The 27544-nt window shown below is 36.3% G+C and overlaps 1 protein-coding gene across 2 annotated transcripts in view; it reads right to left on the bottom strand.

Moving 5' to 3' along the window:
- Nucleotides 1-1182: 1182 nt before the first annotated feature.
- LOC145660674 (uncharacterized) overlaps nt 1183-27544 on the bottom strand; it is a 103559-nt gene continuing 77197 nt past the window's right edge. Inside the window, exons 2-3 of one of the 2 annotated variants that reach the window (XM_081726008.1) lie at nt 16049-26386; nt 1183-3952 (exon numbers count right to left, since the gene is read on the bottom strand). In XM_081726008.1, the coding sequence (XP_081582134.1) occupies nt 3653-3952; nt 16049-26386 (10638 nt within the window). In that variant the 3' untranslated portion in view covers nt 1183-3652. Of the gene's footprint in view, nt 3953-16044; nt 26387-27544 lie in introns of both variants that reach the window. The other variant, XM_081726009.1, reaches the window with a different exon arrangement.

The raw sequence follows: 27544 nt of genomic DNA, 5'->3' as shown, positions 1-27544 counted from the left end.
ATGTTCTTATTCCGTAAAAGATATGAAAACTCGATTTAGGGGACGTTCAAAAGTGTTGTGATCCCTGATTTAAAATTCAATATATTTCAATTACAAATTTTCTTGTACGCCTTATATCTGGAAAATTAAGTATAGTGTAGCGAAACCCAAACCATCATTTAACTCAGTATAATGTGCTTATTCCGTAGAAAATACGAAACCTCGATTTAAAGCCGCTCAGAGATTTTGTGGCCCCTGACCCAGAAACTAATTATTGGCCAAGATCAGAATCTTTTGATGCATATTTTGATCATTCCTAAAATTCTTGGCCAAGATCGCAATCTTTTGATCAATTTTTTGAGTCATTCCTAAAATTCTTGTTTGTGAGATTTTATTATTAAAAAAACTGAATTATTATGCTATACAAATATTTTGTGAAACAAAATCACTGGTTCAACATGTTCACAGATGTGTAGTATTAACTCTAACAACTTGTAACTTGTAACCTGTTTTTATTCTTGTTTAGGTGAGAGATACAAATTTGTGGAAAGAAATAGTACTAGAAGGAGAGAATTTTTACCTACGTAAAGTTGGCAGCTGTCAATAGCCCCAACTTCATAGAAGACAAAATTGTACACGTTTAGAATAGACACAGAAAAATAACAGTTTGTGGACTATAGTGGGGTCATCCGTTCCTTTGCAGAGAAGAACGTTCGCCGCGTAACTAGCCTATAACACATTTAAAAAATATTTGTAAAATAATACAGCCCCCGAGTCTCTTAACTTCATGATAGATCTTTAAGTGAGGTCTGAGTATTAAAAGTTGACAGGTATTACTGGAAGTTTTGAGAAATAAGCCCTTGTACCTGCTGCAGCCAGTATGACATAACATGTATTTAAATAACATACTGTACAATATAAACTATGTGTGGGACCCTTTCATTAGCTGTAGCAACACTTTAAAAGAAGTTGAAATTCCAATTTCAACAGTGTATTTGACGCATTTTCCAACATCGTGCATAATTTCGATTTCCTACATTAGAAAAGTGTTAAAGAGTTGCAGTCTTGTTTTCGCATTGTGACTATGTTAAAAAAATTTCATTAGCTTTTCAAAAAATACTGTTACTGTGAAGAAGAAAAGAAACAAGCAATCAATACGTATACTTTAATTTACCAAAATAAATATACATACAGAAAATAATATTCATACTTGTACAAATAAGTACAGGCACTCATACGTACATGCATTCTCTCAAACAAATAGATTTACACAACACAATGGTATGCAGGATGATAACATTTACTGTCTTTAGTTAGGACATTTTTCTTTAACATATCAAAAATGAATAAAACTCTGTACCTACTTGAAAAATCACAGTTATGTGTTCAATAGCACTTACGAGTATTACACATGATCAGTGGTCTTTTTCTAGATAAACTAGGTAACGGTACTCACCATGAATACGTTTTTCTAGAGTTCTGATTGGTTGCGAAGGAAAACACCGAAATATAAACAAGTGGAACGCATTACCATGTACTGATAGTATTACCTTATGTCATACACTCTTGTTCAACCGCTTAAAACGGAACACATTACCACGTATTGATAGAATTACCTCATGTCATACATTCTTGTTCTACCGTTTAAATGGAACACATTACCATGCGCTGATAGTGTTACCTTATGTCATACGCTCTTGTTCAAGCGTTTAAATGGAACACATTACCATGCGCTGATAGTGTTACCTTGTCATACACTCTTGTTCTACCGTTTAAGTGAACATATTACCATGTACTGATAATGTTGCCTTGTCATACACTCTTATTCCACCATTCAAGTCGATATAAATGTTAATAATCAATTTGTAATTGGAAGTTCCTTTTTTAAAAAAATCAAACATTTTAGAAATAATTTCAGAAAGAAGCTCCTGTATTACATACCGCTTCGTACCACCAGTAAAAGAAAGCACTGCTCATGGTGATACATTAGTCATAGTTTTAACATAATATAGAGATTCAGGGTTTCATTTCCGGAAACTAGTTGCTTCTCACATATCTTATTAATTAAATATATCGGTGTGCATGTGTCTTTAATTATATCTAGTTAATCTTTCTTCATACCGAAAACGCAACCCAAAGTCAAATATGTATTAATGATCAACCTCCAATTACTTTTCTTGTTAGTTTCGTTTTGTCAATATTAAATTAGAACTAGGTAGAATTCCTGCACACTATTTCTTTATGATACAAAATAATTGATCACAAATTATCAAAATGTACGTAATCCTAGGCAACACCTCGATTCCTCGATTTCTAGGCAGTGCCTTCTGTTGTAATAATATTTGCAGTTATGAAGTTGTATATATCAAGTAAGAAACCTTGTACTGCTAAATGGATTATTGATAATATAGGCTGACATTGACATACAAAAACAATTAATGGGAAAATTGATGTCAAAATGTTATTTGGTGAACACCAATATTTAGAATCTCTTTCATAGTTAAAAAGATAGTTTTTCCCGTTTTTAATATGGGACACTGAGTTCTATTTTCCACAGAAGCTCAATTGGTTCGGAGCCCATAGTTAATTATAGATCCAAGGTTTACATAGCCTCGGCGGTGGAAGGCGCGTCAAATCTCAAACAATACACAATACTAAAACCTTTAACATGTTAAAAATGGACTTCAGGAAAAAAATCGTGTGGTTTCTTGAAGTCCATAACAAGAAGTCCGTATTCGTTACACACTTATGAACAGTGGCGTACGTAAGTGGTGTTCCAGCCTTCTTTTGAGAAAAGATTATGCAAAAATAAGCATTTACCATATTGAAATATGAATGAAACACCTGAAATGATATGAACTTCGGAGTTTGAGCCTTCCCTCCCCTCTTGGCGAAATTCTGCGTATGCTAGTGCTTAAGAAAGATATTACATTTCAAATGTGTCATATATTAGAAACTCTTGCTTTTTATTATTGAAAATATACCACTCTGGAAAGTTGTCCTCATTTCTTTTTAAACTAACAAGTAGGTAGACATTTGTTTTCTCGTCTACAGAACTTAAGGGTCTGTAAAAATCATTACAATATCCCGACAGAATTTTTCGTCTATCTTCCTTATTCCACTTTTTTACGAAGCGTAAACTGATTTTCAAACACCTTAAATAGAAATTTGAGTGTTAGAGAGATATTAGTTGCTTTATATCTCGTTAAACTACAGTACTATCCTTAAAATAAAGTAGTATTGGCATCGCAGACTATTAAATATGTTAGCTGATGGCTTATTTATCACTTAAGTTGCTAACGAAACAAGGAACACACTATTATAGTTAAACTACTTGAATTCTGTGATTTACATCATTGTACATTGCCGAAATATTGACTCTTTCTAGTTGTAAATTGAAATATTTATACGGGATAAATTTTATTATTTTGGTGAATAGTAAGATGTTTCTCTCAATTATGCATTTGAAACATGCTGAACTTCACAAATTACTAAAATTTCCAAGAATTACTCATGATTCTCAGCTAAAATGGCACAACCTATTTTTCAGCAGTTTAATCACAACTGGCTGTTTACGCTAGAAGATTTACATAGTTCCATAGAAGAAGCTTGACAACCAAACTTCATCTATTTCTTCTATTGGTTACTTCATCGTTTACTCAGCACTGGATAATCAATTTTTCTTCCGAACTCGTAAAGTACTGTTTCTAATACTGTCCGATACATCCTTGTATGTGACGGTTGCATTGTAACCATGTTTACCATCAGCTTTGTAGCGTACAATCTGTACCCTGGAATCTGGAAGCAGTACTCTGTATTCCCCTGTGATCACTCTTCCATCACTGGCGACATCGTGGGAGTAGTCGGTTCCTGAGAGGTCATCCCTCACGGAGTAAGTGCTTCGGAATGGCCCTGGCGTTGGGTCATCATCTGACGTCTCCGAGGTGTTGGCAGTTCCATTGTGCACACGGCGCTGAAACACAAGTATTTCTCATTAGTTATTCTGCAGTATACACAGATAATAATGCTTTCGTGGATCTAATTGTTGCAATGATTATTGTTTTTTTTTCTTGGTTTAAGTTTAGCATATCGTTTGAGAAAGGAGAGCATCCCTTTCAGAGTTTAGGCTAGCTTCAGATTTACGAGAGTAAAATTATCAAACTGAGGCGCAGTAACACCGGCCTGTCCTCCAGTAAATATATCCTTAAGATGTAATCAGAAATACTGTAATACGTTCAGTATGTTCACTCAGGAATCGAACAATGGACTTCGTGCATATAAGCGAGCACTAGTCACTAAACCGAAAAGAGAACAATTTTGGAGGCAGAAGAGTGGCAGCTTTAACAGTGATGAGCTTGGCAGTTATCTTTCTAATAGGACATTTATCTCTTTAGTTCAGCCTTTAGTTGCTACTGGATGGTGTTATGATTCGTTCTAATACCAGTACGTAAGAACAAATCCAATTTGAAGATAACCATTAGAATATGCTCATTAATACGACGAACTAAGGCCCATTTACCAGTTATAGATGCTAGTGGAGGAAATATCTCTACCGGGTAGGATTTGATTGACTATCTAATGTCGGCGTATCGGGGCTTTAGGACAAGTTATAATCTCCTTATTGTTGCCAAGAGGAATCTCAACATCAACAAGGTACTTAAATTCCATGGTATGACTACATGCAAGCAGAGTGCAACCCATTCCCGGGAGCTCTCTAGCAATCTGGAAGAAGATCGAATAGTATGTTAATATGATTCTTGCAAGGATTTGAAAGTAGTTCTGGTTTGGTAGTTTGTGCTGGGCAGTATCGTGTGTGTGGGTATCGTCCCTGAAGTGGTATCACAGTACTTTTGACTGTTGCCAAAAGTTAAAGGAACATACATTTGATGACTTGGGTGACACCAAAAGGAGATGTTCTGACGTATGGCTTGCATTTCACCAGAAAATAAGTTCCAGAATTGTTTACGACTAGCAAAGTGGGATTACTTTCAATGTCCTAGTGTTTAGGTAGACAAACGTTTCTTTATAAAGGTGATTGCGAGAATCATGTTGCTTCACCACTCGAAAACCTTTCTAGTTTCTAGGAAGGTCTTCGAAACGGGTTTTACTGCGCGATTGTGGTCATACAATATGAATTTGTTTCCTCCCACATTATCATTTCACCAGTGGCGGCGGTTGGACGTTAAAAGTGGGGGGGCAAGACATGATGTTAACAATTGTATATCAATGTTAGATTTCCTGGTTGTTTCTAACAATGGTTGATGAAAGGTTGCATAACTAATAGGATACTATATTTTTTCACTTAAAATGCCGTATATCGTATTTCTGTTTTATTAAGTAAATTTTATTCGTAAGAGCAATACAGGTAGGTACCTAGCCCTTTACACTCTTAAACAACGAAAGTGTAAGAAGATATTTGATTCTTTGCTCATGAATATCTTACAATTCTGTCTGGAAAATTGTGTGATCAGATTATTTAATAACAAATTTGCAAAACAAATAAATAGAAAGGATAATATTAATCATAGTAATGAATAATGATGCTTGTTTTGCAGAAGTTTTATTAAAACTGGGAATTAATGAACAACTTACACTTTTAATTCCACACATGCCATTAAATGAATGTTTTTACTCTTAGAAAATGAAATACAGTAAGTACTGCAAGCATATGATATGACATTTAAGGAAATATGTAATTGCAATATTAATTGCTTTGAATTGCAATTAAAACGCAATTCCTGTAGCTTTCTTAACTCCACGGGAAGACAAATATCCAATATGTACTCACGCAACGGCAAATATATGGCACCATTTTGTCCTATGAAACAGTAATACATACAAAACCTTTACCAGGGTGTCCACATTCTTGTAAATAAGTGAAAGTCAGGGAAAGGTCAGGGAAGTAAAAATGTGTCAGGTAAAGTCAGGGAAATGGCAGATTGATCAGGGAAAGTCAGAGAAAAATCGATTTTGGTCCACTGTTCAATTACTGAATTTATGAAATAGGGTTGATTTCTTTACTGTTACTGGATGCAAAATGTAGTGTTCTCTGATATAGTTGTTGAAACTAATTTTCTGCGAAAAAGACATATCTAACTGCATCCTGGCATATTTGCTCAAAAGAGTAGACGCTGTTCTAGAAGAATTGCATGGTGCCAAGAGGATATCTGATCAAATGGCTGAGAACGCGAAGAAATATTATCTCCAGCTCACAGTAAAAGCTCAGACTGAAGAATTTAAAAAACACTCGAATGAATTCATAGTCAATGATAGAGATGGTATTGGACTTGATGAGTTTTTTACTTAGTCTTAGGAAATGGGAAGAACTTCGCTGACTTATGATCAGTTATGAAATTGTGTTTTATCTTTTTTCACGGAAACGCATTTTTTGAAAGTGGTTTCACAATAAATAAAATTCTCATTGTTGACAACTTACAAGAAGAATCTCTTGTGGCTCAACAGATCATATATGATTCTGTGATGAGAATATGTGGATAATCAGGATTAATAATTAGAAGAGGTATGATAAATTCAGTGAAAAGTTCGATGAGACAATACCATGTGTATCTGGAAAAGGAAAGAGAAATAAATGCTGGAGACGAGAAGAGGAGAGAGAAACGGAAGATTCAGCAACAACTAAAGGAGCTGGAGGAAGAAGAGAAGAAAATTAAACTGCGGAGACAACAAAAAGGATATTCAGATCAATGAGAAGAAAAGTATGCGAGAAAGGATGAAAACAAATTTCTAAATGTATTGCATTTAACAACTGCACCAGCAAAAGTATCTGTTACAGAATGTGTTCTTTTTTTAATAATCAGTAAAATCAGGACTGTTTATTACTATAGGCAATATTATAATGCTGTGTAATTGGTATTATAATGTGTAAGCATATAATGTGTATTTTTTTCATATCTTAAATACTCTGTATATTGCACACTTTCGTTTGTAACTTTACATTTTGTGTAATATGTAGGCCTAATCAATATCGGCCTAATGCATATTTTTGTAAATTTACATTCCTTTGGAAAGAAAATTGAAAAAAGAAAGAAACAGAAGCGGAAGAAAACAAGGCCAACTATGGAGAGTGTGAAGGCTGGAGTTTCTTTCTTTTTTCTATATGTTTAAGTTATTCAGGAATCAGGGAAATCTGGAACTTTCGTCATGGAAAGTCAGGGAAAAGTCAGAGATCTTTTCTCCAAATTATGTGGACACCCTGTTTACATTTTCAAATGAAATTATATAAATTAGAGAGTCTCTTCAAAAAAGTGCGGGGGGGGGCAACTGCCCCCTCTTGCCCCCCTAATCGCCGCCCATGCATTTCACTAATTATTTCATAATCATTCACTTTCTTTAGTCTTCTGACTTGTTAACCTACAGAACATAATCATGGGACGTAACACTAGGAATTCCATCTCATTTCGAATACTATGAGAAACATAAATATTTTAGCTATACTAGTGTAAGTCAAAATTAACCGCAATGTATATGTTATTTGTCGTATTCTTATTATCAAGCAGAAACAGTACTATTACAGACTCATTTTACGAGAGTAAGTCAAAAATTATCCGCAATGTATCTGTAACTTTTCTTATATTGTTCATATTCAGGGCCGGATTTAGGGGAGGTGCAAAGATGCACGTGCAGCCCCCCTTCGTTGTAAATATACACTACCTAAAGTAAGAAGCTAGCAGTGAAAATAGCAACATTTTCAAAAAATTCATGCTGTTATGTTTCCGTTTGGGCTTAAAATAAAGGGAAGTTTTGCAAAATCAATAGTTTAAGTCAATTTTCTAAAAGTTGAATGAAAAGGATTCACCGAAAGCAGATACTTAGTATTTCCAGGGAATTTCCTTATTCACACCACAGATGCCTAAAGGCATTTTTAAAAAATCCAATTCAATTCAAATGTATTGGTAATTATTTGTGCACCCCCCTCAGAAAATCCTTGATCCGACCCTGTTCATACTTACCTCTAGGGATGCGCACGAGACAAGTTGAGACAGGGTTTCCCTGACAAAATTCGAGTCGAGACACGACTCTTTCAATAGAGAAATATACATTTTTCGAGTCAAGACATCACTTTTACAGCACATTTTTGAGACGAGGCAGCCACAAATCTTATCTCGTGCGCATCCCTACTTACCTTTGTCGTCGTTTATTTTATTGTTATGCTGTTGTGGTTATGTGGTTATGAAAGTTTGATCCTAATTCCTCCATTTGTGTTCCTTTTGTTCCAGATAGATCATGACCACTCTATTAGAAGTATGCATCAAAGAGGAACAACGGACAGTCAACCGGTTTTTGTAGTCGGGAGGTATATCAGGGGCCGCAATCCATCGAGGACTTTCGGCACAATACAGGAACAGTGTCTTGCCGCAACGGAGTGTCTAACAGATCTATGTCACGTGCACTCAATGTCATCAATTGTGACCGTAAATGGTGGTCCGGGCACTTCCTCGTGCGACCATTTTTGAATATTTCAATCTATTCGTAGACACTCCGTTGCGCCAGGCAGGGCCGGGAATGAACAAGCCCCCTCGGGCATTGCCTGGGGCCCCGGATTTGGGTTAGACTCTGCCGGGCTGTGGTCATACCGTGGGATTCGGTACCATGCGGGAGCTAATCCCAGGAATCTGGGTAACGGTGAGCGTATGGGGGAGATGAGCTTGCATTGAAACGCTCGGGCGCCATGCCTGCAGAGCATGGTGGGACTGACTCGCTAGCAGTCTGCCTCAACCAGTAGGTCTACTGGTAGGCACTCAGGACTTCGGTCTGGCCGCGCAGTGGGCGTATCCCACTCCCTCAGTGAATGGGAGTTACATCGCTTAGGGAGTCAGAATGAAGGGGCAAATTCTGACGGTGCACATTGTGCATGTGAAATCAATAGCGTATTGAGGAACTACGGACGGGGTGCCTTGTTTGGCGGAACCCGTCCATTAAATAGACCGAACGGTCGCGGGCATGCTCTCCATGCATGCAACTAAACGTGGCACAGTAGACCACTAGCATCAACGTGTTCTCGCACTGTACTTCCCGACCACAAATAAACCGGATCACTGCTCGCTGTTCCTCTTTGGTGCAAAGTTCTAACGGAGCGGCCATGATCTATCTGCAACGAAAGGTAGACAAATGGAGGAATTAGGATGAAATTTTCATAGCATGACCACAACAGCATAACAATAAAATACACGAAGACAGAGGATGAACAATGGAAGAAAAGTTACAACTACATTCCGGATAATTTTTGACACACCATCGTAAAACGAGTCTGTAATAGTACTGTTTGTGCATGATAATAAGAGTACGACAAATGACGTTGAAGTTGTAGAAAATATTGTAATGGGAAATACCCTGAAATAAGAGCAATTTGTAAGGTCTCTCAGTTTAGTCGAAATATATTTATGTTTCTCATTATCATAAAACTGACATTTGGGGTAATAAAGATCCCGGGATAAAACTCTGCGATACATTCCAAATGTAAAAAAGTACTAGAATAGTTCGTGGACTAATATCACAGTTACTTTTTGTGAATAATAAAAAAAATAAACATTATAATCATTCTTTCCTGCTAATCCTTGCTCCAACATTATCGTGCAATACGTACGTACATAAAATAGTCACGTTAGTAATTTATTTAACTTTTTTTTATATATGAAGAAGCTTGAATTCATTGCATATGAATGCACTCTATGCGATAGTGAAACGGCTTAGGAAGTCACGCGCATAGCCCTGTGCAGATATCACTTTAAATTCCTCGCAACGCTAAAGGTAGTTCACAGGAAGTTGCGATAAGGAGTCCTTGTTTCCTTAAATTATAAGGTATTTTGTAATACGGCTGTTTCTTAAACGTTTAGATTAAAATGGTCTCACTAGTAACTTCAACGCTTTTATGTTTTATAGTGGACGTTGTATCGAAACTTTTAAAGTTACCGACATATTTGATTCTTGTCTTGTGCTTATGCATTCTCTATCAAGCAAGTTTTTGCAGCTGCTGCATACAGAAGAGTATACTAGCTGAAATATGCGGTGTTGATCCGAAGTGAAGAAATGACAAAAAAAAAAAAAAAAAAAAAAAAAAAAATCTAAATAGCCTACGTTCTCTTCCCAACTAAGCCAACAGTGTGGCTTCAGCTTTATACGAGGGTAATCTTATAAGTAAAGTTTCAGGTTTTAATAATGTTTACATCATTTCAAACCTTGTATATACACTTATCTATTGTTCTATATAATTACCATTTCGATTGATGTCTTTTTGTAGACACTATGGCTGTTGTATTCCCATATCGTGCCAGCTTGCCACCATGTGTTTGAGGAAGCATTGAACGAACTTTGTCATCGTCGCAGAGACGCATTCTGGTCAACTATTCTCTCAACTTGAGAAACAGAAACAAGTCATAGGTTTGCTCAACTTTCGCGGCTGTCTCTTAGGAAATTTACGATCTCCCGCTCGTTTCTTCGTCGTAAACTTCAGAACGACCAGGGGCAAACATCATATAACCACTTGCAGACGTCTCTGATATCTATGCATAACCAGAGATAAAAGTGGATCTGAAAAGGTAGGGGGCGCATGACGCCACACCGTCCCCCGTGCCTATCTTTGCTCATTGTAATTTCTTTAGAAAATGAGGGGACGCAACAGATATTTTCTGGAAGTGAGGGGACAACGTCCCCACGCGTTCCCCATCACTTTTACCCCTGTGCATAACTCGGCATATAATTCCATCAATTAACATTATGGATTCCAATCGATTTTTTAACACCTTTTGAGTTCAGAAACCGAGTAACTGCACAAACTTTCCATTTGGTGGTAGCGCCAAGCATGAACTCCATGACAACGGCTGCCAAGTCAAGACTGAATGTTCCAGCAACGTGTGCGCAGGCTTGTTTTGGAGAAATGCAAGCAATAAACACAACAGTGTTGTCAACAGCCGCATGAACAGTTTCACTGCTACCCAGCACTTTGGAGAATTTACTATTGGGATCACCCTCGTATATCATTCTGATTCAAAATTGCCTACAGTCTCTTCCAAGGGCGCCCATCAGGGGGGCAAGGTGGGGCGCCCCCCCTAGAGAAAATTGTACTTCGGAATACCGAAAACCCAATAGAGTTTTTACATTAGTTATAGCAAAATTTGAAACTATATTTGAAATGTCGATTATACTTGCCCCCTTCCCTTGGAAACCACAATATGGGCGCCCTTGGTCTCTTCTCATTAGTTACCTGAAGTATGCAAAGCCAACTGTTTGGTTTCAACTTTATAAATAATTCTAATTCTAATTCTCAATATAATATTGTCTCTCTCCTTAAGATAAGTAGAAGTTTATCAAGCCAGCGTTATGGATTTTAATTCTAAGTAGCCTACAATAGCCTAACGGAAGCTAAATCAAAAGTGTCATTTGAAGATCTTACAAACGTATAGATAAACACAAAGCTTTATGCATAACAAGAGATTTGTAAGATGATAAAAATATTTTCATAAGAAATTAGTTTTACTTTCAAGGTTGTTGACTTACCTACCTACACCATTTTGTTTTGGTTAAGTATTTTTCTTTATTCTTTGAATTTAAAGTGTTTCAAATGCTGCTAATTCTTTTCCAAGTCTAAATAAATATTCCTTGCACCTGTAAAACGTGATCTGAACTTAAATAATTTCTCAAAATTAAATTTGATTTATGAATATCAAAACTGTATTTAGGTAAAATCGCAGATTTTCATCTTCACAAGTGCTTGGGCGTGAAGAAGAGAAACCATTAGAGTCATTCGTTATTTTAAAGGAAGAAAAAATACTTTTCCGTATAAATAAACTAGCTTTCTTTCAATTCGTTTGGCGGGGATCGCTAAAGGGAATTTCAAAAGATCTACACACTTCTTAAAATACAAAATCATCTCAGTCTGTGAGTACCACTAATTCCTAATTCCTAATAGTTCGTCGCTCCGTTCCGTTCGCTGTCTGCCTTTACTTGAAAATGGGTAGTGTTTATGCGGAACACGAGCGTGCTTTGCTACCTATTGTTAAGATAAAGTCCTATTAAATGTAAACAAGGTTATAATTACTTAAATAAAATCTCCACAATTATTAATTCCATTGAAGACCAATGGAAATTATTAACTAAGTAATAAGAATACAGTATAAACTACAGATAGCTATTAATGTTTACCTTTGGGATAGTGCAACATTTAACATGTTTTACCGTGAACCACCTGAAATATATTATAAATTAAATACCTTATCCATATTTAGATTTGAAAGTTTTCTTTTAACATCCCACAATTATGCCATTTATGCTACGGGAGACGATCACCAAAGAAAGTGAATGATGAAGGAAGCATTTTTTGAATAAAAATCTGGAAGGAAACGGGAGTACCCCGAGAAAATCCACACACACGATGTTGTCCACCCACTGACGCAAATCCCTGGGGTGATAAGAGGGACATGTCCCCTTCAATCAAGGAACTGGGGGAACAGTCCCCCCAATAATCTGATTTGAAATGAGTTTTTTTTTTTTCGGAGAAATGTGATGGATTTGTGTCCGATTGCCACAAAGGAAAATGAGATGAAATTGATGTTCCCCAGAATAATCCTCAAATTTTCCCGCTTGACACTGTTGAAGACAACTCTGCTCCCCTGATCCTCCACAGCATTGTTTTTTTCAACTTCATAAATATTTTGACAATCGCTTTAAAAAAAAAAAAAACATTATTGGACCGGTCTTACTCGTACCCCCCACCCACCCAAATGTTGAAGACAGATTTGCGCCGCTGTGTCCACCACAAATTTACTTGGCCGGGGATCGAACTATAGCTCCCACACCGAAAAAAAAATTCGCTATCAGGACGGTAGTATATTATACAAATATAAGGAATTCATAAGTTTACTACGGAAGTTTGTACGGAGGATATGTTATCATATGCTGCTTAGTACTGACGTTTTCCGCTTAAGATGTTTGACATGTAACAGTCTTTCGGTACTTGTATGTTACATACGTCAGCTATATGTTATATAGGTCCATCTGTATGTGAGATCTTGACCGCCTAATACAGTTGTTTGTTTCATACGGAAAGTACGTATAGATAGAACAAGTATACGGAAAGTACATATAGATACCTAGAACACGTATACGGAAAGTACGTCTATTCAGAACACTTATACGAAAACTACGTATAAAACATACGTTCTGAATTATAGTTTACCGGAGGATTTTACATACGTCTAAAAACTACAGAATTTACACATGTACCCTACGATTTTACGTACACCATATGTCTTTTTTTTTTTTTTTCTCAATGCATGCACCAGAGGTAAGGTGTTCTATACTTTTTGAAACATCGTCAATTTTTGATATCAAGTATTTTTTTCTTGCTTTTGTGTCTTGCATCTCCAACGTACCAGACATTTAAATAACAATTAATTCAGTACATTTTTTGCTGTTGGCATGAATTTATATTCGCTACATTTTTACAGGTTTTAAAGAAAGAAAAGAACTATGAAGATTTCAGGACAATTTTCATTTTGTTAAAAAAAAAAGCACGACTTGTAACCGGTAACCTGAATATTAAAACATGAAGTGTCATCTTATTCTTTGTGACTCCCAAATGTAGAGATCACGAGCTTTTGTACTCATTTCATTGAGCTTCTTGTTTGTTTGTTTGATTCAAGTTTTTCAACTTAAATTTAACGCACTTTTATACTCATAAGAAGTATGAAATGTTGTATAGTAAAATGTATAAATATAAAATTGATCTTACTATAAAATGAATTAATTAAGTACAAATGCACTTAGATTACACTGAAAAAATCGTATGTGAGGCACGTAAAAACGTAGGTTACATGCGTAAATCCCGTAATTTTTGGACTTCACGTATAACTCTATGTAACATTCAGCAGTAAACGTATAACTGAAAACGCATATTTTATAATACGTTCCGTATAAGTGTTCCGAGTACACTTACTTTCTGTTCGAAAGAGTGTTAAATCGACTAAGTAGGCGCATTTTATTAACGGAATTTAGACTTAGATTTTGGCAAAATAATAGCTCAGTATAATTTTACTTATTTCCTATTCTTTTTTCCTTTTCTTAAAGTCCTATTTTAGTACTGGAAACAAGATCTGGTAGGCAAACGTTTAGATCGGAATACGATAATAACAAAATTATAGATAGTATGACAGAGGGAGCGTCAAATATGTGTTTTAGTATGCCTCACCTAACCAAATATTACAATACTATTAGGAATCATTGTTGGAATAGGAATAGTAAAAGACACTGGCGTCTCTGGCATGTAAAATTTCGGGGTGACATCAAAGAAAGCGATTTAAATGGCACTACCTAGCCCAACCTGTTTATTAACTTCCATTCCATTTGTTAAATTTCTGCTCACCTTCACGGACCCTCTAAGTTATATCAAAAACTCGATTACGATCGTTTCACAGCCTGAATATTATATTCCAAATAAATATAATTATTATTATTTATATGATATTCTGTCGTTAGTAAATAAATTAAATTAGAATAAAATATTGAATATTTTGTACTTCAAAATATTGGGGGCGACGCGTCCCCCTCGTTCCCCCCGCCAGAGACACCCATGGTATAAGATATGTTTATAATTACGTACACTTACTTGCCTGTTGTTCATTGACTACCTGATTAATCCTATCTGTGAAAGTAAATCTATTGATCTTAATTTTGTGGTTTACTATATAACAACTTAACCATAAACTACCCACCAGCATTCGACTTATAGTCAGGTTTAACTCTATCAATTCATTTATTGCATTTAGCAAATTAGGGCTAAGGAATTCATTCCAAGATATTGAATAAAGAATACAAGTAAATAATAATAATTTTCAATAACGCTTTTATAAAAAACACTAAAAGGAAAACAGATAATTTTTGGTGGAGTAAAATGAAGAAATAGGACAAAACTAAAAGCATTAGGAGCGATTTAATATTAATATGACATTTCTATTATCGACCATTATCCCTAATATCCATAAAAGCTTTAGTTCTCAATTTAGAAAGAGTATCTAATGCTTTTAGTCTTTAGTTCAACTTCTTCGTTAGCAAGATTAAAAGCGTTGGATTCGATTTAGCGTTAAGTGACTTTCCTATTAACGACCATCATATCTAATATCCATAAAAGCTTAGTTCACAATTTAGAAAGAGTATTTTAGTCTTTAGTTCAACTTCATTAGTAAGACTAAAAGCATTGGACGATATTTAATGTTAAGCGACGTTCCTATTGTCGACCATCATCCCTAATATCCATAAAAGCTTTATCTCTCAACCTTAGGAAGAAAGCTCAATGCTTTCAATCTTAGTCTAATTTCTTCATTTGTAACACTAAAAGCATTGGGCACGATTTAGTGCTTAAAGGACATTTTTTATTATCGACCATTATCAATAATGTCCATAAAAAGCTTTAGCTCTCAACTTAGAGTGCCCAATGCTTTTAGTCTTAGTCGAATTTCTTCATTTGTAGGACTAAAAGCATTGGGCGCTCTTTCTAAGGCGAGAGCTAAAGTGTTTAATTTCTATTATCTACCGGCATTCCTAATATCTATAAAAGGTTTAGCTCTCAACCGTAGGAAGAGAGCCAAATGTTTCTAGTCTTAGTCCCATTCTTTCATTTTGGCCCACCAAATATCTTTCCTGATTTTAGTGTATTTTATAGTACATTTTTAGTGTATTGTTCCTTAAAGGATTATTACAGCCATTTCCTGATAAAACCACTTTCATTGCTTCATCGTATTTTCATAAAATATTTTGTATCATACGACTAGGAAAATAAACTATTGGAGAATTTGTTCTCACGTATCCAAAACTTTTAGTAACGACAAACTATGTACTTCTTGCTAGTTATGACCTAATCTCATTCGTAAATAGTATGTTTACATACCCCTAACTGCTAGTCGCTCATCTAACCGTACATTTGTGTCTAATAGTGTCAATATGAATTGCAAGTCCTTAATATATTGTAAGATATAATACTGCATAAAATAAATGATAGATCAGAGGCTAAAATACCTACAGATACGGTATTAATGTTACAAATAATAAACATACTTACGGCATCCCTGCCAGACACTCCAAACTTCCCAGGAGTTGGCGGAGAACCCGTAGATGAGCCAGGTGGAAGATACGAAGTTCCAGCTGAATCTAATCCTTCGCTTCGTGAAGAAACATTTTGGTTATTTTTAATTTCAACTACTGTCAATGTCTTCCCTCCAGAGAAACTCTGCTTTCCGATTCCAGACTGTTGATTCGTACTCTGTACATTCCCATTCACTGACGTTTTAGATAAATTACTGCTTCCTTTGTAGGACGTTGAATTGTTAATATCAATTGAGTGGACAGAAATTGTTGCTGTACCATTGTTAATAGTAAAAGTTTTAGAAGTAACTGTGGAAATGCTTGGAGCGCTAGGAGTTGTTGGCGATCCGTATGGAGATTCCCTAAATCTTACTGTTACTTGCGGTGGTATATAATCTCTCTGATTCTGCGTAGATATACTCACTGAACCAGAATTACTTTGGATTTTACTTCTGAGATTCCCATTTTGTGATCTCCCAGAAGTTGCAATAGATGAAGTTCTTTGTCGCGCCACGTTGCTATTTGATGTCTGTCCGTTGAATTTCGATTGTGAAGATGAAGAATAACTTGTTCTTGAAACCGTTGAGTAATTATTCCTATTTCTTATATTGTCAGAAGTCTTACCGTTTGATTTACTTGATACAATAGTGACGGATCCTCCCTTATTTATTCTTGATGAAGATCTGCTTGACGTCACCGCCGTTGTTGCAGATCGAGCACTTCCCTCTGGCTTTGGAGGTAGATATGGAAGTCCGCCTACATGTGGTGTTGTTCCTGTTGATTGAGTTGGTTTCAAATTTCCATTCTGTCCGTTAACTGTTTGCTCCGAGCTACCAAATGTTTGTGCTACGTTGTTTTGCACCTGTCCGTTTTGTGAAGGAAAATATACAGATTGACCATTTTGTGATTGAAACAAGTTTGAGTTGCCATTGCTCTGGCTATTTTCTGTTTGTGTACTCGTAAATGGTTTATTATTATGTGGGGGAATATAAGCATTTCCTGTTCCAGAAACAATCTTTGTTGACAAGTTTGATATGGTATTTACGGAAGACGATTTACCATGGTTATTATGGCCACTGCCTTCTAAAGAAGAAGAAGTAGACGGTAAATTATGCCCAATAGATTTTTCTTGGAAAAATCCCACAACGCCAGAACCTTGGTCTTTCTGGGAATACTCATTTGCTGGAGTAGTCAAGGTGTTATATTCACGATACGATTTAATGGTTTCTTGTTTAGCATTGTTTTGTAATGAGCTGGAGCTTCCATCAGAAATAGGTGGAAGATACGTCGACTGACTGGGTGGAAGATAAGATCCTTGATTTTCATTAAAAGTAATTTGTTTCAAGGATTTCTGCTCATAACTTAACGTACTACCGCGAGGAGAACTAGTAGTGGATTGCGAATAAGATTCAAATCTTGAATTCACTTGATCACTAGGTACATTTGACACTCCTGAAGCCTTCTCTTGCAACGTAAATGAACTGGTTCTCTCAGTTGTAACTGAGAATGGAGACTGTCTGTGTGAATCAGGTGATTGACTAGGTGAGTTCACAAAGACAGTATTTCCAGATTGTCGGTATGATTCTGTATTTGATTCTGAATAAGGCGGAAGATACGATTGATCAGGTCTGTTTCCGTTTGGATTAGTGTATTGAGAATTATCTGAAGCAGTTGATTGAAAATTGTTGTTTTGAAGTCCAGATTCAGTTACAGGCTGTGAAGAATATTGTGGTGTTTGTGTGTATTCCTGTGATGGAGGTGGAACGTACTTATTGTCATTAGTAATGATTCTATCATTTCTGTTAATATTATGCTGTTTCTCCAGAGAAGATTGCGATTGATAGGAGTTTCTGTTGGATTTTACATTCAGCTGTCCACTTTCAACTTTATATTGTAGAGTTGAGGGTAATGAGGGGGAACCTCCAGTTTGAGTATTCACATCTTTACTATGATCAGAATTATATCCAGTAGACGGAGTTACAAATTTACCGTTATTAATTGAATATGAAGATTTGGAAGACTCTTTAGAATGGAATGAATCTTGTCTTGAAATATCATATGATTCCGTAGATCTTCCGTTGTTGTAATACGTATCAGACCCCTGAGGAGGAAGGTATGACTGGTTTTCATTCCCATGTACACTACTTGTAGATGATGCATAGTTTTGGCCATTACTAGTAAAACCATTTAAATTATTTGGTACATTTCCTGTATTGATATTAGTATTACTGTTACTTTCATGTGGTGGAAGGTACGATTGATTATCTGTTTGGGAATTACTTTTCGCATTTGTACTTGGAATAATTATAACAACATTCCTGACTGGCGGTTTCGGAAAGGGAGAGTTTTGATTTTGTGCAGTTGTCTCTGTTGAAACACCATTGTTCTGAAATTGTGATGTTGACTTGTTAGGTAATTCTGATTGTTGATTTGAGATACTACTTTGTTGAAAAGTGTTCGCCTCCGTTGTTGGTGCTTCAAACGGACGTGGTACAATCGGCGTTGAAGTTTGTTGAAAACCGTAGTTAGAATTTTGGATACCTGTGTCTTGGTATTTACTTGAGAACTGAAAGGAATTTTCATTTGATTTTAAATTTTCATGTGGAGGAACATAAGATTGATCATGCTTGGCAGTATTGTGAAGGACACTTGATGTACCCGCGTTGTTAGTTCCACTGCTATGAAATATACTACTTCCTTTAGCTGCTACTCCTGAATTTATTACATCAATTTTACTTTTAGAGTTCTGGTAACCATTTATGGATTGTGAATCGTATGTTTGTAAGATAGGAGTAGAACCACCAACAGAAGATCCTGAATGTCCTGGAGGAATATACGGTTGTCCAATCGATGATGATTCTGTTGTTGGAAAGTTTACTTTGTCCCTATCGTATGAGTTCAATGAGACCACATTACCTGCTGTTGGGGGTAGATACGACGTCTTGTCTGCATTATTTTCGCTTAAAGCATAATTTTCGGAATTGTAATTGAAATTACTAGCTCCTCCTTGAGTTAAGGATGGAGATAATTGTTGCCCAAAATTTGTTTCTGAGTTAAATTGTGAAGATGATGATTCTGTTGAGGATATTGAAGATGTTACAGGATTAGCGTTAGCATTAGAATTTTGTGAAAACTGCCCTTGATTATTGTTGTAATTATTTGCCGGGGTACCACTATGGAAATTGCTACTAGTATCTGAATTTCCATGTGAGACAGATGTTGGGGGCAAGTAAGACGGTGTGTTAGCTGCATAATCATTTCTTGTAGAAGTGAAATGGTTTTGATGAATATTAACCTGATTGAATCCTTGAGCTTGCTGAAGATTTGTAGCTAAGTTACCACTGTTTGTTGTATGTCCAAAATTTCTGTTATCTGACGGAGGAATGTAGATATCGTTTCCATCTGTAGGTCTGTGGGTGCTCGTTTCTTTATTATTGCTGTTGAAATTTTGTGACAAAACTCTTTCTTCGTTGTTTTGTTGATATGGTGCGTTTCCGTGGTGTTGATTCTGCGATGATTGTGATATTCCGTTAATAGTAGATGTTGGTGGCAAATATGGTTCATTTAAAGTCTGACCATTATTATGTGTTTGACCTTCATTATTATACTGAAATTGTTGGTTTAAACTTATGCTTTGAGAATTACCTCCCCTTTCTCCTGAATATGAATTTTCTGCCGAATTAACTTGAGGCAAAGGTGGTGTTGAAGTGGTAGTCAAATCATATCTTCTCCTCGATGTTTGAACATTCTCATATGTTTGAACATTTTGATTATTTATAGTTTGTGCATTTGGTGGGATATAACTTGTATCGACATTACTAGCACCGTTAAAACTTCTGTTGATTATTTTTTCATTACCTTGAACTGACGAAGTACTTAAAGGCAACTTTCTATTAGAGCTTCCAAAATCTTGAGATGGAATGTTATAATTTAATGGTGGTGGCCGTAATGTTGTACTTGGAATGGAATTGTCATATTCGTTGTAGGTAGTTTGTGTTTGTATATTTGTTTTCTGTATAAATTTATTTCCATTGTCAAAACTGTTAGACGTTGGTGGAATATACGATGATGCATCAACGGTTGGTACTTCAGGAGTTGGACCTTGTCTTCCAGACGAACCTTGATTGTATTCGTTGCTAACAAACTTATGACTTTCTTGATGTCGTAAGTTGGAATTTTGAGAACCATGGTCACTATTATAGTTTTTATCTTTTTCATTTGGAGGTAAATATGTTTGATCTTTATTTTCACTAAAACTATTTTCCTTCTGTCCTTGTGCTGTATTAGAAGGTTGATAGTTTTGGTTATTTTTGGAAATTTCAGGTGGTAAATAATCTTTATTTGGCTGAGATTCCTGGTTGGGTATGCTGATACCAGCAACACTTCTTGATGTAGAATACAGACCTTGTATATTTTCAGTTGTTGAAGGATAACTGGATTTCTCCGATGCTGCATTGTACACTTGAGTTCTCTTACTAGTTAGAATACTTGTTTCTACGAGATTCGGATTACTCTGTTTTGCCTGATTTGTTGCCCTACTGTCTGCACCATGTATATTGACGTTTTGTTGTAAAGCTTTAGTTTGATCTTTGAATTCGTCCGATTTTCTGTTATTCTGTAATGAAAAGGCATCATATTCTTTTCGTTGAATAATAACTAACCCCGGAAACTTTCTTCTCTTATACTCTGATCCAGTGTACGCTCTATTTCCTGAGTTTAATGATAGACTGGTATCAGTTGTATCCTTTTGTCCTTGTGAATTCTGTTGTGTATTGGTTCGAGAGCGAGAAGCCTGGTTTCTCTGTGGACCAACTAAAAATTGTTTGGGCACATTTACTGCTGCCTTTACAGTTGGAGTAGAATAACGGATGTTCCATGATCCCCTTGTGCCCGCACGCACTCTACCAAAATTCCGCCGTTTTGGTGGAAGATATGATTGAGTTGTTTGTACGTGACCATTTGGTTCCGTTGTAGAATATGAATTTTGTTTATCAACTTCTGTTGAGGAACCATATCCTTGAGTATTCACGTTAGATTCTGTGCTGCTTGTAAAACCAGAACTACTAGCTCCAGAACTACCAGAAGATTGTTCTGATGTCTGAAATTGTTGCTGACTAAAATGTGAATTTTGATTTGTTTGAGTTGTGTCACCAGGAAAATGTACGCTATTAGATCCAGAGCCTGTCTGGGGAGGTAGATATGTTGGCTGTTGTGGTGCATGTGAACTTGTTTGCGTATTGGATTCAAATTGTGTATTAGTACCTTCTTTGTTTGGAAACTGTACTTGTCCAAATTGTGATTCTTTGGAATATCCTGCGTTAGTATAAGTACCTTGACTTTCTTGTTTGTGATAATTATTTGGTGATTCTTGTTGTGTTGAAATTTGTGGTGCTATATATTCGTTGCTTCCTAGTATACCATTACTACCACTACTACTATGACGTAAATGCTCGCTGTGCCTTTCAACTAACGACTGAACGTTAATTCCTCTCTGCAACAAACTTTGAACATAGTCGCAAAGTACTCCTGGATGATTATGATCATGATTTCCAAGAGATTGGGGTGTTCCCGCTTGACTTCTGAATTGTTCTTCCAATCTATCACTTTCAGCCGGTATCTTATATTGTGATTGCTTTGAAAAATCTATATCTTGATTTGGAATTGGTGGTGGTTGGAGTCTTCGTTCAATCTTGAAAATCCTTGATTGTGTCCTGGAATCTTTTCTCGAGATGGACGGTGAAACATGAGCACTTTGCTGTGGTGGAAGGTAAAAATTGTTAGCATTTTCTTGATTTGAAGTAATTTGAGATTCTTTCTGTCCAAGAATTGTTACAGATCCCGTGGACGTGCTTTGATAATTTGTGTGTTCTTGATTTTGTGATGGATGATGTTGTTGCCCTTCTTGTTCGTTAGAGTGAAAATATCCATTTATATTTGATTGTGAACTTGTTACAGAACCCGAATTTGCATTCTGAGAGTTAGAGTTTTCTATGCTTTGTGTTGAAGTATACTGATGTTGCTCGTGTCCAGTTGATTGTGAAAATTCATTTGTGCCTGATTGTGAACTCGTAATTGATCCCGAGAACGAACTTTGTGGATATGAGTTGTCTTGATTTTGTGGAGGAAGATATTGCTGCCCACCTTGTCCATCAGGCTGTGATAATATATTTGTGTTTGATTGTGAATTTGTCACAGATCCTGAGAACGAACCTTGGGAGTTTGAGGTTTCTTGATTTTGTGACGGAAAATATTGTTGCCCTCCTTGTCCATCAGCGTGTGAGAATTCATTTGTATTTGATTGTGAATCTGTAGATCCCGAGAATGAATTTTGAGAGTTCGGCGTTTCTTGATTTTGTGGTGGAAGATATTCCTGCCCACCTTGTCCTTCAGACTGTATGAATCCATTTGAACTTGATTGCGAATTAATTGTAGATCCAGAAAATGAACTTTGGAAGTTTGAGGTTTCGTAATTTTGTGGTACATGATAATGTTGTCCTCCTTGTTCACCTGTTTGTGAGAATCCATTTGTGTTTGATTGTAAATTTGTTACAGATCCTGTGAACGCGTTTTGGGAGTTTGAATTTTCTGTGCTTTGTGATGGATTGTATTGTTCTTGTGAAAACTTATTTGTGTTTGAGTGTGTATTTGTGGATCCCGAAAATGAATTTGGTTGGTATGAGTGATCTTGGTTATATGGTGGAAGATATTGTTGCTCTCCTTGTTCATAAGATTGCGAAAATCCATTTGTGTTTGATTGTGAACTTGTTACAGATCCCGAGAACGAACTTTGAAAGCCAGAGGATCCTTGATTTTGTGAAGGAAAATATTGCTGCCCTCCTTGCCCATCAGATTGGGAGAATCCAGTTGTACTTGATTGCGAACCTGTTGTAGATCCCAAGAATGAACCTTGGGAGTTTGAGGTTCCTTGACTTTGAGGCGGAAGATACTGCTGCCCTTCTTGTCCACTGAACTGTGACAATTCATTTGAACTTGACTGTGAATTGGTTACTGATCCCGAGAACGCATTTTGGGAGTTTTCATTTTGTATGCTGTGCGATGGATTGAAATTCTGTTGCTCATGTCCAGATGTTTGTGAAAATTCATTTGTGTTTGAGTTTGAACTTTGTACAGATCCAGAGAAAGAACTTTGTGGATACGAATTGTCTTGATTTTGTGGCGGAATATATTGCTGCCCTCCTTGTGCATCAGACTGTGAGAACCCATTTGCACTCGACTGTGAATTTGTTGTAGATCCCAAGAATGAACTTTGGGAGTTTGATATTTCCTGACTTTGTGGCTGGTGATGATGTCCATGTCCATCATTTTGTGAGAATCCATTTGTGTTTGTTTGTGAAAATGGAAACTGAGAACTCTGTGAATGATCATGTGACTGTTCCGGTGGAAGGTAAGGTGGCTTCTGTTTCTCAGCATTTAGTCCATCAAACCTATTGTGTCTTTCGTCTTCTGCTTGTAGATTGTTCTGTGCATAACTACTATGTATTCCACTTTCTGTAGAACTTACTGTCGATAATACAGTTTTGTCGCTGTTTATATTTGAATATATATTCTGTAGTGGTCTTTCGGTATTAATATTAGTCGACTGTGAATTAGTATGTCCGAAACTATTGTCGTGTTGATAATATGCGGCTGTAGTGGATGGTGTGTTACCGATGTTCTCTTCTTTCCTATGCGGTGGAATATAAGTAGACGATCCCCCTATTTTGTCCTCTATATGTAATTCCTTTCTGTTATTTTGAAAATTATTAGCTGTAAAACTTGATTGAGAATTAAAATCTTGTTGGTAATTTATTTTTGGTGGTTTTGGAGTTATGTTTACTTCTTGTCTCTTCAATGCAGTTGTCTCTGTTGTGCTTGAAGGTGGAAGATAATATTTGTCTTTCTCACGCTCTCCAGCATTACCTTCAGTATCATGATATTCCCTTCCATTTTGATATATTTTAACATTTGATATTGATTTTGTAATTTGTAATTGTTTCCCTTCATTGTCAATATTTGATATTGAATGTTTGGTCGGAGCATTATTCACTCCATTATCTCTTGAAGGTGGAAGATACCATTGGCTTTCTGATTGCAATATGTCACTTGAAGAGTCCACATCAGAAGATTGACTATGACTACTTGAAATCTTTTCTTTCTTAGCTGTTGCCTCTGTCGGTTTATTAAAATCAGAACTTAAAGGTAAATTGTAGGATGATTGATCAGCTTTTGAGTTTTGATTCAATTGACCTGCAGTTTGAGTAAAGTAACTTGCCTTACTTACATCAGAACTGACAGACGAAGAAATATGTGGAGTATCAGCAATAACAGAACTTCCAGTTGGTTGATTGTAGTTTCGGTTATTAAAGTTGGAATTTTGATTTGGAGGAATATAAATTGCTTGTCCTAATCCAGAAGGGTTGAAGCCGTCGCCATTGCTATGAGTATTGTAGTTTGTTTCTCCTGTTTTGGAAGTTTGAATGGAAGAACTTTGCACTGGTGGAATATAGTTTCCCTTGTTGTCTGTTTTCAGGTTACTTGATGAATAAACTGGGACATTCGAACTAAATGTGTTATAACCACCCGCTGAAGTATTTTCACTAGTTCCAGAATATTTTGCGTCTTTGAAGATTGCTTGTGTTATCTGTGATTCTGCATTCACTCGTCTTAAGGGTGGTGAAGTTGTTCTGTATCTTTGAGTCGGTGGGTTGTCTGTTGTTACAAATGAACCTCGTATAGGTTGGCGATGTCGAGTTGATTGAAGTGGTCTCTTTCTTTTCCTTCCTCCATTGTTAGGTCGTCTTCTTCCTGTACTAGAAACTCTAGACGCTTGTTCATTTATTGCAGTTGATTTTTCTATCGATGAAGATGTTTGAGACACTGACTCTGTAGTTGGAGGTTCTAAAGTGGTTGACGGCTGACTAATTGCACCATGCTGATCAACAGTAGAACTGAAAGTTGATGTGAAAATGTGATGGTCAGTACGGGCTGTAGATGTGTATTTTTGGGCATCCTTGTTTCTTACAACAAAATTTTGTGATTGAACTATGAAATCGGATGTTTTAGGATATTCTGAATTCGTTGGTGAAATATAGGAAGTACTAGGTTTGGCTGTTGAAGTCAAACCGTAATTACTAGATTGGCCTGGTATGATTGGAGATGTTTCTCCATGATGTGTTGTACCACCGGAGCTTAGACGAAATTCATTTTCAGGTTTTGGGGGTAAGTATGAATCATGATTCTGTCCCTGGTGCACATATTTATCATTGCTTCTTCCAATATTGGAATCTTGACTGATGGGATATGCTGGTGGTGAAGGACTTGGAAGGAAAGGTATACTCTCATATTCCAGGTGAGAGTTATCTACTTTATAGTTATTAGTTTGATACCCTGCTGTTGGAGTTGCTTGCAAATCTTGTTTATAATAATCTTGTGAAGTAAGCTTATCATTTCCGTATTCTACCACTGAATACGTCGATACACCATTATATGTTGTGGGTGATAAAGTTGGTTTTGGATCTTTGCTATATCCATGTATCTCAACTAAGGCTGTCCTGCCACTGTTATAATTTGTTTCAGGTGGAATATACCCAATAACACCAAACCCATTTTGTTGCTGGGTGTCGTAGATATTTGGTGGCAAGTAACCACCAATTTCCTCTATTCTATCGGAATTTGTTTGTCCTCCGAAGCTATTAGCAATTGCGCCCGGCGGCAATCCATGGCTATTTGTTACAGCAATATTAAAACTAGAATAACGGCCAAAGGAAGTTCGCTGATCAGGTCTTGCCAATAATTTGTCTCTCACAGGATTCTCGCCGTCATCGTAGTCATTTGATCTCTCAGTAGTTGTATTACTGGAGGTAATTGCACTTTCATTAAATTGCGTATCATTAGTGGTTGTGTAAGGAACATTGCTTCTATAAATATTAGTATTTTCAAAAGAGTCTGGAGCACTATTCGAAAGACTATCCTTGTGAACAAATATCGTAATTGTCTGTCCCGGAAAATTTTCTGAATTTGAAAATTCTTGGACAGTTTGTTCTGGAACATTTAAAGAATCTGGTGGCAAGTAAGTGTCGCTGTCGGTATTACTTTGTGAAATATCACCTTCATCTTTGAACTGTGAACGCGTTGAAGATTTTAAGTCACTGTTTGCTGAAGAATCTTGATTAGTTGAAGGTTCTAATTTTGTTAGAGTAGTAGATAAACTAGTGGAGAAGGAAAGTGGATTTTCTGTCTGGGGTGCTAGGTAGCTTGAGTTTTGTGCTTCGGTTCTTCTAAAATTCGTTAGCGTGAAGACCAACAGCAATGCCACCTGGAAGAAAAATAAGTTATTATTAATGGAAGGTTATATTTAGTCTTTTAATTTTCATATATTTTTAAATGATTGATTTTTTTCAAAACAAAATTGTAAATTCGAAATTGAATACAAAACATGAAATATGTAATTGGTTAGTAATGTTAACTGGTTTATTTATCAACGTACTACAAGATAAATAACAAGAAAACCAAAGTGATAAAGTACACAAGGGCAGGACAGGAAGGGGCAAACATACGGCTAGAGGGACATAAAATCGAAGAAGTTAAGACGTTTCCCTATTTAAGAAGTCTAATATCCTCGGACAGAAGAAATGAAAAAGATCTAAGTTGCAGAACAGAGCAGGTTAAGCAAGCACTTAATAGGAAAAGAGAACTGCTAACATAGAAATGTGTCGTTGGACGTTCGAAAACTATTTATGAAGACCCTAGTATGGAGCTTGGCGCTTTACGGATAAGTGACGTGGACATTGAGAAAAGCTGAAATATCCAAGCTGGAAACATTTGAAATATAGTGTTGGCGCAGAATGCTGTGCATATCACGGATCGAAAGGAAAAGGAATGAAGACGTACTAAAGGAAGCTAATGAAGGACGGCAGATCATGAAGATAATAGGAAAAAGAAGAAACAGAATGCTTGGCCATCTCACTCGGCACTCCGATTGGATCACCGTGCTGATAGAGGGAAAGGCAGAAGGAAAACCAGGAAGAGGAAGACCAAACATAGAATATCTAGATATAGTTACGAAGAAGAGACTTTATCAAAGAATAAAACAGCTCTCCCAAGGGAGAGAAAAGTTTTAAAATTTCCATGTTGCCCACCAACCTATGGTTGGGTTAGAAAGAAGGAGACTTCAAGGAATGCATATGAAACTACTTTACACTAGAAATAATGATTATGCATGGGAAAGATTTTTTAAAATAAGAAAGCCAAGAAGAACCGTACTGAAAATTACAGTGCCAAAAGTGTCATATCTAGACGCGAAAAACCTAGAAAGTCACAGTGAGATAACTAACAAAAAGATTCGAACACACGCGTAATGATTATGAACCCTTCGTCAGGGCATATATTCATTTTGTATCCTTAACTTCACATAACTTCTTTTAATTATTATGAATGAGGAGAAAATACCTACAAACATGTATTTAACATATAG

This window comes from Thermobia domestica, chromosome 9 (genome assembly GCF_964235325.1).
Source record: "Thermobia domestica chromosome 9, izTheDome1.hap1.1, whole genome shotgun sequence".
NCBI classification, from domain to species: domain Eukaryota; kingdom Metazoa; phylum Arthropoda; class Insecta; order Zygentoma; family Lepismatidae; genus Thermobia; species Thermobia domestica.
Note: the sequence above shows the minus strand (reverse complement) of the source record. Positions and strands in the feature narration are given on the sequence as shown.